At 37.8% G+C, this 15,525-nt stretch overlaps 1 protein-coding gene across 4 annotated transcripts in view; it reads right to left on the bottom strand.

Annotated features, from left to right (window-relative positions):
* LOC143027327 (diacylglycerol lipase-beta-like) overlaps positions 1-15,525 on the bottom strand; it is a 418,191-nt gene that overhangs the window by 39,330 nt on the left and 363,336 nt on the right. The window contains exon 17 of one of the 4 annotated variants that reach the window (XM_076188617.1): positions 774-1,776. The exons of the other annotated variants lie outside the window; for them this stretch is intronic. Coding sequence (XP_076044732.1) covers positions 1,740-1,776 — 37 coding nt within the window. The 3' untranslated portion in view covers positions 774-1,739. Of the gene's footprint in view, positions 1-773; positions 1,777-15,525 lie in introns of those variants that run through there. 4 annotated transcript variants of the gene reach the window in all.

Genomic DNA, 15,525 nt, shown 5'->3' with positions numbered 1-15,525 from the left:
CCCTGGGTCAGAAGCAGTGTCGCAAGACACAGCACATCCACAGCAAGGCCGCTTCATTAAATCGGCGACCCCCCCTCTCCATCCCCCCATGCATAAAAGACGACGGGGAGAAATCCCTTCGGGCTGCGTCAAATTTTGCTCACACATACTTCCTCACCCCCCATCCCCCTGCCCATTCCACCTCATGCATCACAACATCATCCATGCACAATCATTCTCCATTCACCCCTGTCTTCTGTCCTCTCCCTTCCTTCCTCAACAGACATTCCCCTCTTCGCCAAAGCCCCCTTCACCCTATCCATCCATCTCATCCTAGGACGTCCCTTCATGTTCACTCCTCCACATCTGCCTTCCATACTTCTTTTACTAGTCTTTCTTCACTCGTTCTTTCCATGTGTTCAAACCATCCTAATACTCTTTCATCAACCCTATCTCCCAACTCCCTTTCCACCCCTGTTCTCCTCCTCACCTCCTCATTTCTCACTCTATCTAGCCTAGTAACCCCCATCATATTTCTCAGACACCTCATCTCAAACACATTCAAACTCCTTCTCTCTCCCTCTAAAAATGGAACTGAACAGAATAAAGGGAGAAAATATAAGTTTGAAAAATGAAAATATGAATAGGAATGAAGGATCAAATACAGGCGGTGACTGAGAAAGTGGAAGAAAATATGAAAGAAAATTACTTTCAAGAAATTAAAAAAACGTGGAAGGAGGAACAGGAAAGTAAAAAATTATCCTTCAAGGAAATAATGGAACAACAAGTTAGATAGATAGATAGATAGACTTTATTTGGCAATGAATCAATGTACATGAAGTGCAAATAATGACAAGAACACATAGTTCGGAATAATAAATGCAAATTGCTGAGGATAACACAAAAAGCATGTACGCTTATTTCCATTGTGGTCCTCGTCAGATTGTTATTCTACACTAAGTCACACTGACAACCTACGTAGGGGGTTAAGGGGACCAGAGACAATCATGAGTAATACCAGTCAGAACACATATGACACATAAACATTGTTATAGTTTAGCTAATATTACTAAAATGTTTGTACACATAGGAATATTGAGACCAAAAATTTGAGCACCATCACAAAAAGGAACATTGCAATAAGCAAAGGAACAACAAAATAATATTAAACTGTAACAAAACAGTATGAGTGAGTACTATATCAGAGTAGTACCATTAATGATATACTGCATTATTCTACAGCTGTATCAACATGTATGAGTGAGTACTATATCAGAGTAGTACCTTTAATGATATACTACAATATTCTACATCTGTAACAACATGTAGTTATAGTGAATGCTACACTGCAGCTAGGGTCACCTATTAAATAAATCTAACATTTAACCTGAATCACAGGACGGAGTGGGCAATTAGTATGAGCACTAGGGAGTAGTACATTATAACCTGAAGCATCAGGGGTAGGGTACAGGGGACCAGTACTTGAATGAGTAAAACAACAAGGAGAACGAGGAAAAAGGTCAGATCATAACTGTTCTCGAACCCTACCTGAGACATATATCATATTATGACTGGCAAAACAGAGGTGGAAACCAATTTGTAAACATCAATCATTGTTATACTAAACTAAACTTCTGAAGAACAAAAAAAAAGGGGGGAGGTCATAGTAGTACACAAAATCAAGGCTGTTCTCTGTCCATAGCTGAGACATATAGTAACCCTTGACTTTCTTCTTGAAGGTAACCTTGCTATTTGACTTCTTAATGGACACAGGTAGTGAGTTCCATAGTTGAGCACCTGTGAAATGAAAACTGTTTTTGGTGAAGGGACCTGCATGAGGTACAATAAGAGACTCTTGACTGTTCCGGGTTTGGTTCTCAGCCGATAATGTAAAATTACAGCTCACATATGAGGGAGCAGAATTATGAACGACATTGTAAACCTGGTTTAGTTTCAACTGCTGGACACGATATTTTACAGGTAACATTCCTACCTTGCTAAATTCTTCAATACCAATATGACTATGTTGAGGTAAATTTAGTATGAATCTAATTATCTTATTTTGTGTAACCTGTAGCCGGGACCGTTTATTTCTGCTCAGACTACTGTACCAAGAGCTACAAGCGTAATCAAAGTGATGTTGTAACAAGGCTGAGACCAGAAGCTTCTTTGTTTCCAGATCAAAATTTCTGGCTTTTCTGTACAAAAATTTGACTTTATGTGAACACTTGGATACAATCTTATCTGTTATGGCATTCCCTGAGAGGGACTGATCTAAGGGTATTCCAAGATAGGTTACCTCTTGTTTTGACTCCAAGACATTAACCCCACATCTGACCTGTACATCGCTGTGTTTCCTGAGGTTGGGTTTTGATGCAAAGACAATACTTTCTGTTTTACCGAGGTGTAAAGACAGCCTATTTTCTATGAGCCAGTCCTGGACCGATGACAGTTCAACACTCAGTTTCTCTTCTACTTCAACTGGATCCCTACCTGAGACAATTAGAGTGGAGTCATCTGCAAATAGCAGTAACTTACAGTTCACCGCACCTGGCATGTCGTTAATATAGACCAGGAACAGTAGCGGTCCTAGAATTGAACCTTGTGGTACACCACAAGTTATCTCTCTGTCATCTGAGCAGGCCTCATTTACCTGTACTAATTGTTTGGGACCTGTAAAGTAGGACTTGAACCAGCCAATATTCGCCACTCCTAATGCCTGAAGTTTTTTTAATAAAATATCATGGTCCACTGTATCAAATGCCTTTTGTAGATCCAACAAGACTAAACCTGTGTAATTACCTCTGTCGCATTCCTGTTTTATCAGATCGTAAAGGTATATTAAGCTGGTGTCTGTTGAATAATTTGTTCTAAAACCAGATTGCATACTGTATAGTAGATTACGTTCCCTGAGGTAGGTATCTAACTGATTGTATACGGTACGTTCCAAAACCTTGGAAATAATACCTAGAATTGAAACAGGCCTGTAGTTACCTGCCTCAATTTTTGCATTTTTCTTATAAAGAGGTGCTACCCAAGCCCTCTTCATGTCACTTGGGATAGATCCTGAACCAATGGACAAGTTTATTATGTGGGTTATTGGGGGAGTAATAATTGTGGCTCCATCCTTAACAAACCTCGCAGGAATGTCGTCTAACCCTGTAGCCTTATTGGCACTTATGCTAGCCAGTAATTTAAACGCTTCTTTTTGGGTGGTCTTATGTAGTTTGAAACACTTTGTGGACTTGTCTCTATAGTACTCCTGAACATACCTCAGCCCAAACTTCCCAGAACCCGTTGGGAGGGATTTAACTAGTTTTGTGGCTATGGTTGTGAAAAAGGTGTTGAAGTGGTTGGCTATTGTGTTCCTATCAGAGTAAAGCTCGCCGTTTATCATGAGTCCTATCCTGTCTACTTTGTTACTAGGCTTTGTGTGAACTTCTAGGGTTTTCAGTGTTTGCCAAAGCTTCCTTGGATCGTGATTGTTCTGGTGCACCATCTTAGTACAATAATCAGCTTTGGCTTTTTCCTTCCAATATTTCACCTGATTCCTATAGTACAGAAAGCCATTATAGTCCCCCTGATTTCCACTTTTCCTAAATCTGGCTATGAATCTGTCTCTATCTCTAATTAAACCCAGTACTTCGTTAGTCATCCATGGCTCCGTCCTCTGTTTTATTCGTATCTCTTTGAGAGGCGCTACTCTGTCTATAATAGTAAGAAATGTGTACTTAAAATTAGACCAAGCCTTATGAACATCGGTACAATTTAGAACTGGTGACCAGTCTGTCCTACCCAGTTCATCTACAAAATGTTCCCGTGAGAAATGCTTCATGGAACGAAGCTTCACTGTGTTGTGCTTGTTGAAAATCGTCTTCCTAGCTTTCCTAGTACAATATATGAGCTTGTGGTCACTAAGACCATAATCACAAGCACCAGCCTGCGTTATCTTGTTACGATCGGAGACCAGGATAAGATCTATGATGGACCTGGATGTGCCTGTTATTCTAGTAGGCTCATCAATCAGTTATGTCAGGCCATGGGATATTAGCAAGTCTCTCATTGCCTTAATAAGGTTGTTATTTGTACTTGTCAGATTCGTATTAAAATCACCTAGGATAATAATTTCTTGATCATGCATATTGACCCGATTGAAACAGGTAGATTCTAATGCGCTATAGAAGGACATCTGTTTCGGTGGTCTGTAACAGATCCCGCATAAGATAGGATGCGATTTAGGTAACAATATTTCTATCCACACAGCTTCGAGCCCATCGTTACTCATAAGGTCTGTACGGGGGTTGAATGCTAAATCGTTTTGTATAACTGTACATACCGGTCCTCTTTCTATCATTACGCACAACACTATAACCCGGAATCGCAATTTCCGAGTCGGAGATGGTACTGTCTAGCCAAGTTTCGGTGACACCGATGACTGCTGCCCTGGTCCACCACGCAAGTAGATGGAACTCGTCTATCTTAGGTAGAAGGCTTCTGGCATTCAAGTGCACGAAGTGGAGGCCCCGCTTGTTGAAGCAGTTGAAATCGCCCCCAGGTGTTGACTGAGGCGAGGCACAGCGATCAGGGTTAACAGGTGAAGGGTCAACCTCACCATCGGACAAGGGGGCTCCTGGTAGTTCATTGAGTGTGCACTCATTGCAAGTGAAGTGGAGAATGTCCTCATTCACCAAGGCAGTATTGTAGGTTTCGAGAGAAATTCCACAACACTTGATGCGAGTCCATTCCCCACATGATTTGCAGCTGATGGCTCTGCTATTGCAACGGACTCCTTTTAGATAGCTTACACATGGGTGTTTCGGGACTCTCGTTGCAGCTGGGCCAGGACAGGGATGTATATCACCACAGAGAAGGAGGGCGCAGGACACCAGAAGCTTGGAAGTGTTGATTTTTCTCTTCGGTGTTATATGAGAACTTGCCCTTTGTTTAGCTAATCGAATCCGACGCCACTTTTTGATTTCTGTTGTTGAGGTAGGCGGGGGAAGGAACTGACACAGAGTATGGTGGTTAAAAGAGATCCTAGAGCTTCTGTCTCTCACCCCAATGTCAGAGAGGAGCAAAGGGTAACCAGGAATGCCCACTGCAACGTATGAAGGTTGACCACTTGCAGCTACATTAATCAGCAAGACCGCTCCCAGCATGGCTAAGAGCATACTGGTCATCCCTGGTGCCATGTCGTAAATTTTCACGTGTATACACTATTCATGGCACTGATTACAAACTCTTGAACTGGAGACACTTAAGCACGCGTACGCGCAACAACACTTCGGCCCCACTCAGGGATTTAAACAAGTCATTTAAGATGAGCATTAAAGTCAGGATGGTTAAAAGTTCGGGAATAAAATCGGAAGGATAAGAAAGAGAAGGAAATAAGATCGGAAAGAGAAGAAAGAGAAGGATACGGAGGGAGGAGGAGAAGGAGGAGGGGGAGGAGGAGACTTGGCGAGGGGAGAGCAGGGAGGAGGAGGTCTAGCCGTCCAGAGCCATCTACTCGGCGTGCGAGGTGTGTTTGGGGGGAGGGGGAAGGAGGGGTAGATGTTTTATGACCCCTAAAAACACTGGCACCCTTTGTTCAATTTATAAACAAGTTCGGCCTCGTGCCTCGGGCGTTTCGATTCTTCCTTTCAAATTCAAATTTGTTTTCCTAATTATGGCTGCCACTGGTTCAGCTAGTCACTGCATCTGTGAGCCATGCTTAGATTATCCATTCACGAGTCACTTAGAAACCTATCCCCTCCTTTGGCACTCCCCCCGCACGATAAAATCCCCAAAAAACACTGGAGCCACGCACACACATGTCCGCACAACCTCGATAAGGATAATACGAAAGCAACGGTAATCCAAGTGATTAAAGAAAAAGGAAATTTGGTTAGGGATGCAGTGGACAGGAAAAGATGCATTGTGATTTAGGTTAAGGAAAAACATGATGTGCCTAGATACCAGAGAGAAAGGGAAGAAAAAGAGATCGCAAAAGAGATTCTAAAGGAGATTCAAGAGGGAAATCAAACTTTGGATAAAAAAAATCTAGGAAACTTACAGAATGGGGAGATACTCAATAGAAAAACAATATAGACCACTAAAATGAAACTTAGGTCACAACTTATAGCAGAGGAAGTACTATCCATAACAGCAAAACTAGCAAATAGTGAAAATCTCAAAAACATATGGATAAAGGATTACAAAGGATTACAAAGGCGGAGCATGCCGACAGGAGACCTTTTGATCCATATCTAGGTCGGATGCAAAAAAAAACAAAACAAAAAAAAATCATATTAATAATAAATTAAAACTATAATAATGTAAAAATAACAAATAAAATACATAAATAAATGCATAGGTGAAAGAAATGAGTGAAGAAGAAAAAGAAAGAGCTTAGAAGTGAAGAAAAAGAAAGGAACGAAAAAAGAACCGAGAACGAAAAGAATTATTATTTTTTTTAAAGTAGTGGACCTGAGGTTGAGAAAATGGTATATCACAAAGAAGAAACAAAACAGACAGAAGGGAAAGAAAAAATTGAAATTAGCATATAGATGGAATGATCTCAGGAATGAATGAACTGAATGATTACATGGAATCAGAAAAGCCAGACATAATGGGAATAGTGGAAATGATATTGAAAGGGAATCTACCACCTAACACAGTGGAACAAGGTCTATATAACTGCTGGATGAAGAATAGAAAGGAAAAAAAAGGAGGAGTACTATTCCTGGCCAAGAAAGACTTATATGTGACAAAGATAACAGAAGGAAGAAACAATGTAGAGTCAATCATGATAAAGATAGAAAACAACCACATGAAAAGTAGAAAATTTATAGTAGTGTATGTGCCCCCTAAAACACAGGCCTGGACAGAATATGATCATTCCATATTGTTATTAGATACAAAACATGAACTGATATACTAAAACAAAGAGGTACAGTAGTTATGGGTGATTTTAATTCCAAAGAAATATGTTGGGAAGAATTGACAGTGAGGGGTGGAGAGGGCATATGGGGCAGCATGCTACTCGATATGACCATTGAATACATATTGACCCAATGGATAAAGGAAAATACCAGATATAGAAACAATGAGGAACCTTCAAGACTGGATTAAGTACTCACATTGGAACCCGAAATTGTACACAGAATAGAATACAAAACACCGTTAAGAAAGAGTGACCATGTACTAATAGAGTTTGAATTAAAAGAGCAAATGGACCTAAGAAGAAATGAGAAACATAGAGCAGGAAGACCATGTATAGTAAAACTAATTTTGAGAAACTTAAAGAATTTTTTTTGAAATGCAAACTAGGAAAAATTCCTTACTGAAGAAACAAGGATTGAAGAGAAATGAATATACTAAAGAAAATTTATAATGAGGGTGTGATCAAATATGTTCCACAACAAAAGCAAGAAAGAATATACATAAAAAACTGGTACAACAAAAAATGTAAAGCCAAGGATAAGAGACAAAGCATTGGAAAAAATGGAAAAAAGAAAAAAAAAAAAAAAAAAGAGTAATGGCAAACATGCATCAAATTAAGAAACGATTATGTTAAAATACGCAGGGAGGAAAAGAGAAATTATGAAAAGGAAATTATAGAAAAATGAAAGGATCAGCCGAAGCTATTTTACAGATATGTGAATGGTAAACTGAAAAACAAACAAGAAATAGAACAACTACGCCAAGGAAGTCATGAATACACAAAAGAACAAGAAATGGCAGAAGCTATGAGTAACCACTTCAAATCGGTTTTCACAATTGACAACTAACCTAACTGTGAAGGAATTGAGAAACAGAAATCCCCCCAAATGAAGGAAATAACAGTAACAAAAAAGGAAATCAGTGACCAAATAAAAAACCTAGATGTTAGAAAATCGCATGGTCCAGATGGAATCGCAAATTAGATACTGAAGGAATGCATGGAGGAACTAACAGATAAAATACAGACTATAATCAAATGCTCACTCAAAGAAGGAAAAGTACCACAAGACTGGAAAATGCAAACATTGTACCAATATATAAGGGAAGAAGTAAGGAAGATCCAACTAACTACAGACCAGTCTCCCTAACAAGCACAGTAGCTAAAGTATGTGAAAAAGTGATTAAAAGTAGATGGGTTAAACATCTGGAAGAAAAATCTATACTAAACCCATGCCAATTTGGATTTAGACGAGGAAGATCATGTACAACATATCTAATCTGCATAATATAATGGGTTTATATAGGATGACATGGATGAAGGAGTAGATTGTTATATGAATTTCTTTGCAGACGACGCAAAAACACTAAAGAAAGTAAAAATGGAGGATAAAAAGATTGTTAACTACTCTAATAAGACCAAAACTCGAGTATGCAGCAACACTATGGACACCCAGTACCAAAAAGAATATAAAGAAGTTAGAAAGAATACAAAGAGCAACAACAAAACTGGCACCAACTCTTTCCAAAATGACATATGAACAAAGACTGTTCAAATTAGAATTACCAACTCTGGAACAAAGCAGGGAAAGAGGAGACTTACTTTCTATAGAATTATGAAGGGAATGGAAATCTTAGATAAGAATGACTTATTGAAATGGGACAATGGAAAAACAAGAGGACAAAAAAAAGTAACTAAAAAAAGATAATTACAGAAGAGATGTGGGGAAAAAAAAAAAAAATAGCTTCCCACACAGAGTGATAGATACTTGGAACAAATTGGACAAAGAAACAGTGTGTGCAAACACTATTCAAGATTTTAAGAAAAAACTTGATGCTGAGAGATACAAAGACGACTCAACATGAGCATAGCTCCCTTCCTGTATAATGCAACTAAGTAAATACACACACACACACACACACTTCAACGAATGGACGGCTTAGAAGACGTTCTGAAGAAAAGTGAAGTCTGTGGATCCCAACGCAAAGAGAAGTGCCTATTGTATTTACAGGGTGGGGGGAAATTGCTTGTATTTACCTAGTTGTATTTACCTAGTTGTATTTTGCGGGAAGGGGAGCTATGCTCGTGTTGTCCCGCCTTTGTATCTTGCAGTGTCTAGTTTGTTTTTAAACTCATGAATGGTTTTTGCGCATACTATTTCATTGTCCAGTTTGTTCCAAGTGTCCAAAACTCTATGAGGAAAACTGTTTTTCTTCAGTTCTCTTCTATAGCTATGTTTTTTTATTTTCTTTCCATGTCCTCTTGTGTTTCTTTTGTCCCAGTTAAGTAAGTTCTCACTATCGAGTACCTCTGTGCCTTTCATGATTCTGTAGATGGTCAATAGGTCACCTCTCTCTCTTCTTTGCTCCAGTGTCGGTAACTCCAGTTTAGCCAATCTCTCTTCGTATGATAGGTTTGCAAGTGCAGGTGCCATTTTTGTAGCTGCTCTTTGGATTCTTTCTATTTTCTTTATATTCTTTTTGGTACTGGGGGACCACAATGTCGCTGCATACTCTAATCTAGGCCTTATCAATGTAACCAATATTTTTTTCATCATGTCTTCGTCCAAGTATGTAAACGCCACTTTTATTGATCTTAGCAAGTTGTAAGTCTCCCCGACAATTTTGTTAATCTGTATATCATAGGACAAGTCGTTCGTGATAATTACTCCCAAATCTTTTTCGGATCCTACTTTCTTTACTTCTTTGGTTCCAATTGTATATTTTCCTGATATTCTGTTTTTGCTTTTTCCAAACTCCATTATGCTACACTTCTTCGTATTAAAGTCCACTTCCCATTTCTGACTCCAGTTCCATACCCTATTTAGGTCTTCTTGCAGTGCTTCACAGTCCTCATCAGTTTCTATTTTCCTTAGCAGTTTGGCGTCATCGGCAAAGAAGCTCATGTAGCAGTTCACGTCCTCATCCATGTCATTCATATAGATAGCAAACATTATTGGTGCCAGCACAGATCCTTGCGGTACTCCACTGATCACCTCTTTCCAGTCTGAATATTTTTCTCTGAGCACTACTCTCATCTTTCTACCAGTCAGAAAGTCCTCTATCCATTTTAGTAGGTTTCCCTGTATTCCTCCTATGTGTTCCAGTTTTTTTAGTAGTTTTCTGTGTGGTACTTTGTCAAAGGCTTTTTGCAAGTCTAGGAATGCACAATCAGCCCATCCATTTCTTTCTTGCACTATGTCTATTAGTCTTGAGTAAAAGCATATTAAGTTTGTGGAGCATGATCTTCCTTGTCTGAATCCGAATTGTCTTGGGTTTAATATGTCATTGTCTTCCAGATGTTTTACCCATCTATTCTTGATTATTTTCTCACAAATTTTGGCAATGGTGCTTGTTAGTGATACTGGCCTATAGTTGGTGGGTTCTTCTTTGTTTCCTCCTTTGTGTATTGGTACAATGTTAGCGTTTTTCCAGTCCTCGGGTATCTTTCCTTCTTTGAGTGAGCTGTTTATTAAGATGTGTATTTTGTCTGTTAGTTCTTCTTTGCACTCCTTTAGAATCCAATTTGCAATACCGTCCGGGCCATGTGATTTTCTGACATCCAGCCTTGATAAATGTTCTGATATTTCCTTTAGTGATGCTGTAAACTCATTCATGAGGGGAGATTTCTTGTTTTTGTCTATGTCACAATTCGGTATTTTCTCTCTGGTGAAAACAGATTTAAAGTGATTGTTCATGACTTCGGCCATCTCTAAATCTTCTGTGTATTCTATGTTTCCTTGGCATAGTTTCACCAATTCCTGTTTGTTTTTAAGTTTACCATTCACATACCGATAGAATAGTTTGGGTTGCTCTTTGCATTTGTCTATAATATCCTTCTCATGGTTCATTTTCTCCTCTCTTCTCACATTAACATACTCATTTCTATAGTTAACATAAATTTGCCATTTGCTTTGTTTTTTGTCTTTTCTCCACTTTTTCCAAGCTTTGTCCCTTCTGTCTTTTGCCTCACTGCATCTTTTGTTGAACCAACATTTAATGTACTCTCTCTCTCGCTTTTGTCTTGGTACATGCCTGTTTACCCCTTCATTGTAGTTTTCCATCAATATATTCCATTTCTCTTCCACTGCTGTTTCTTCCCTGTAAAATATTTCCCAGTTTGCACTCCGGAAGAATGTCTTTAGTTTTGTAAAGTCTGTTTTGTTGTACCTCAGTCTTCCTTTCCTATGCTTTTCGTTCCTCTCTATGTCTATTTCTTCCTTTAGTATAGTTTCGATGAGTACATGGTCACTCTTTCCAATTGGTGTCTCATACTGGACTTTATGCACTATTTCAGGCTCTGTTGTAAATATTAGATCTAGTTTCGATGGCTCTTCATTATTTCTGTACCTTGTATTTTCATGGACCCATTGGGTCATTGTGTACTCCATGGTCATATCTAGCAGTACATTGCCCCACGAGTCATCTCCTCCTTGCACTGTCATGCTGTCCCAACAAACTACCAGATTACCCTTACCCATTAGTATCTCATTGAGTGATTTTCTTGTGTCATCTAGCATTTTTTTATGTTCAATTTCTTTCCAAGCGCTTGTTTTTGGAGGCACATAAGTCACCACAAACTTTCTACTTTTCATATTCTTGCCTTCGACTTTTATCATGATCAATTCAGCATTACCTTTGCCCTCTGCAATTTTTGTCACCTTTAGGTCTTTCTTGGCCAAGAACATGATTCCCCCTCCCTGTTTCTTGTCCCTGTTTTTTATCCAGTAGTTGTATAAACCTTGTCCGATAACAGTGGATGGTATTTCACCTCTTAGTTTAGTCTCTACAATTCCCATTATGTCTGGTTTTGCTTCTAACAGATAATCATTGAGTTCGTTCAGTCCCGAAATTAGTCCGTCAATGTTGGTATAGGCCACTTTTAATTTTCTTCCTTCTCCCTGGTTTCTTCTTCCCTTGTTTTGTTCGTTTTGAAGCGCCATTGTCTTAATCTCAAGTCTATTACTCTCCACTGGAATTCTTTGCATTCTGTCTCCGATCTTTTCAAGTTTTTTTCTTTGGAGTGGTAGGAAAGTAGGGAAAGAGGAAAAGGGGAGGGATTACTGAGGGAAATAGAAGGAAATGAGGAAGGAGTAGACTTGGCCCAGGCAGACAGGCGAAAGGTAAACAAAAGGCCCCCCGACGACGATGAAATGTCTAATAAAAATGTAAAGATTAGAAGTATAGATAAGAGCAATACAGTAGAAAGTGATGAGAATATTTTCCAGGGATTTAAAGAGGGTGGGGGGGACACAAACCCCCCCCCGACTGACAAGACTAGAAGAGAAGGTCGATAAGATGATCGAGGACTTGGAGCGTAGGTTCGGTGATGTTAACAATATTATACGGATAGTTGAAAAATTGGAAGAACTAGAGAAGGCGAACAAAAACTTAACTAAGGAAATTGAAGAATTAAAAAAAACAGTTAAAAGAAGTAAAAGATGAGAATAAAGTCTTAAAGAGAATAATAAGGAGAACAAGGAGGGTTGGAAAAAAATTCAAGAAAATAGCAAAATTGCATTCACTGACATAATCAGACAGCAAATGAATGAACAAACTGAAAACTCAGTTATTAAAGTGATGAGACAGAAGGAGAATATAGTAAGAGACTTAGCAGACAAAAAGAAATGTATAATTATATTAGGAATGGAAGAGAAACATAACCTAGATAGAACCACAAGAATCAAAGAGGAAAATGAAAAAGTAAGAAATTTACTAGAATTAGTTCAGGAAGATGAACCAGAAATAATGAAACAAATCGAAGAGAAATTCAGGCTAGGGAAATATAGTACAGACAAGACCAGACCAATTAAGATTAAATTCAGGTCACAAACTATGGCTGAGAATATCTTATCCAAAACAGGGAAACTAGCAACAAGTGAACAATATAAAAAGGTATGGATAAAAAGGGAAATGAATAAAGAGGAAAGAGAGGAAGAAAAACAGAAAAGACTTGAAGCAAAGGAAAAAACGAGATAAGAACGGAGTCAGAAAAAGAGAGATTCTATTGGAGAGTAGTGAATATGAAACTAAAGAAAGTCGACATACAAGAGAAAAACAAAAGGGAAACAGAGAACACAATGGAAGTGGCAGAAAACTTAGAGTGTCTTACACAAATATTGATGGATTAATAACAGGATTGAATGAGCTGAATGATTATTTGAAAGAAAAAGAACCAGACATAATGGGAATTGTAGAAACAAAATTAAAAGGTCCACTACCACCCAACAGTGTAGGACATGATGCATATAATTATTGGATTAGAAACAGAGTGAAAAAGGAAGGGGGTGGAGTTATGTTCCTGACTAAGAAGGATATAAACGTGAAGTGTGTCACATATGGAAAGAATACAGTAGAGATGATAATGAAGGGAAGTAGAAGACAGAGATAAGAAGAACAGAAAGTTTGTGATAAATTATGTGCCCCCAAAAACAGCCTCATGGGAAGAGAGTGAACATAAAAGTATGTTAGAGGACACAAAGATAACATTAAACAAGATAATGGAAGAGGGAGGAAAAATAGTTATGATGGGCGACTTTAATTGCAAAGAAATCTGCTGGGAAGAAATGACAGTAAAGGGTGGAGACGGCTCATGGGGAAACGCTCTACTTGAGATGGTTACTGACCATACAATGACACAATGGATACAGGAGAACACTAGGTATAGAAATGAAGAAGAGCCATCGAGACTAGACCTAATAATTACATCCGAACCTAGAATAGTGGACAAAATTGAATATAAAACACCAATAAGTAAAAGTGACCACATATTGATTGAACTGGAACTTAATGAAGAAAAATATATGAAAAGAAATGAACAATACAGAAAAGGAAGAATGATGTATGAGAAAACAAACTTTGATAAAATAAGAGAATTCTTTCAACAAGAAAACTGGGAAGAAATATACAAAGAAGAAACAACAGTAGAAGAGAAATGGAATATTTTGACAAAAATTTACAAAAAAGGAGTGGAAAAGTTTGTCCCAAGACAAAAACAAGAAAAAGAATATGTAAAATGCTGGTACAACAAAAGCTGTAGGGAGTTAAAAGACAAAAGAGATAAAGCATGGACCAGATGGAAAAAAGACAGAAGACCTGAAAAATGGAAAATATATACCTGTTATAGAAATGAATATGTACAAATGTGCAGAGAGGAAAAGAGAAAATATGAAAAGGATATCATAGAAAAGTGTAAAGATCAACCAAAACTATTCTACAGATTTGTAAACAATAAACTGAAAAACAAACAAGACTTGGAGAAATTAAGACAGGAGGGAGTTGAATACACTGAGGAAATGGAAATGGTGGAAATTATGAACAAACATTTTAAATCAGTGTTTACAAGGGAGAACATACAACCTGAAAAGAACGAATGGAAAGAGAAAGTCCCCCCTATGGAAGAAATAGAAGTAACAAAGAATGAAATATTAACACACTTGAGTAATCTTGATGTCAGAAAATCGCATGGACCAGATGAAATAGCAAACTGGATACTGAAAGAATGCAGGAATGAACTGGCAGACAAAATACATAGCATACTAAATAGTTCCTTGAAAGAAGGAAAAGTTCCAGAAGATTGGAAAAAAGCAAATATAGTACCTATATATAAAGGAGGAAATAAAGAAGAACCTACCAACTATAGACCAGTCTCTCTAACAAGTACAATAGCAAAAATTTGTGAAAGAATTATCAAAAGTAGATGGGTAAAATATTTAGAAAAAAACAGAGTGTTAAATCCAAGGCAATTTGGATTCAGACAAGGACGATCATGCGTCACCAATTTAATATGTTTCTATTCAAGGCTAATAGATATAATACAAGAAAGAGATGGATGGGCGGACTGTGCATTTTTAGATCTAAAGAAAGCTTTTGACAAAGTACCACATAAGAAGTTGCTTAAGAAATTAGAAAATGAAGGAGGAATACAGGGCAAACTACTAAATTGGATGGAGGACTTTTTGCAAGAAAGAAAAATAAGAGTAGTGATAAGAAACCAGCACTCAAAATGGGATGAAGTAATAAGCGGTGTTCCGCAGGGAGCAGTTCTGGCCCCAATAATGTTTGCTATATATATTAATGATATGGATGAAGGAATAGAAAGCTATATGAGCTTCTTTGCAGGTGATGCAAAACTACTGAAAAGAGTGAAAACTGAAGAAAATTGTGAATCACTACAGAGAGATCTAAATAAAGTACAAGAATGGAGTAGGAAGTGGGAGATGGAGTTCAATACAAAAAAGTGTAGTATAATGGAATTTGGAAAAAGGAAAAACAGAATAACAGGATCATATAAATTGGGAGAAGAAGGAATAAAAGATGTAGAAAATGAGAAGGACCTGGGAGTCATTGTTATGAATAATATGTCACCTGAGAAACATATAAATAAGATTTTTTGAGAAACTTATAACTTAATAAGAACAATCAAAGTTGCATTTACATACTTGGATGAAGAAATGGTGAAGAAAATCCTAATCACCCTGATAAGACCAAGATTGGAATATGCAGCAACGATATGGTCACCAAGTACAAAAAAATGTATAAAAAAACTTGAAAGAATACAAAGAGCAATTACAAAATTGGCACCAACACTCTCAAAACTATCATATGAAGAGAGACTAGAAAAAC

The sequence above is a fragment of the Oratosquilla oratoria genome, chromosome 1 (genome assembly GCF_046742065.1).
Source record: "Oratosquilla oratoria isolate Oo_2021 chromosome 1, ASM4674206v1, whole genome shotgun sequence".
NCBI lineage: Eukaryota > Metazoa > Arthropoda > Malacostraca > Stomatopoda > Squillidae > Oratosquilla > Oratosquilla oratoria.
Note: the sequence above shows the minus strand (reverse complement) of the source record. Positions and strands in the feature narration are given on the sequence as shown.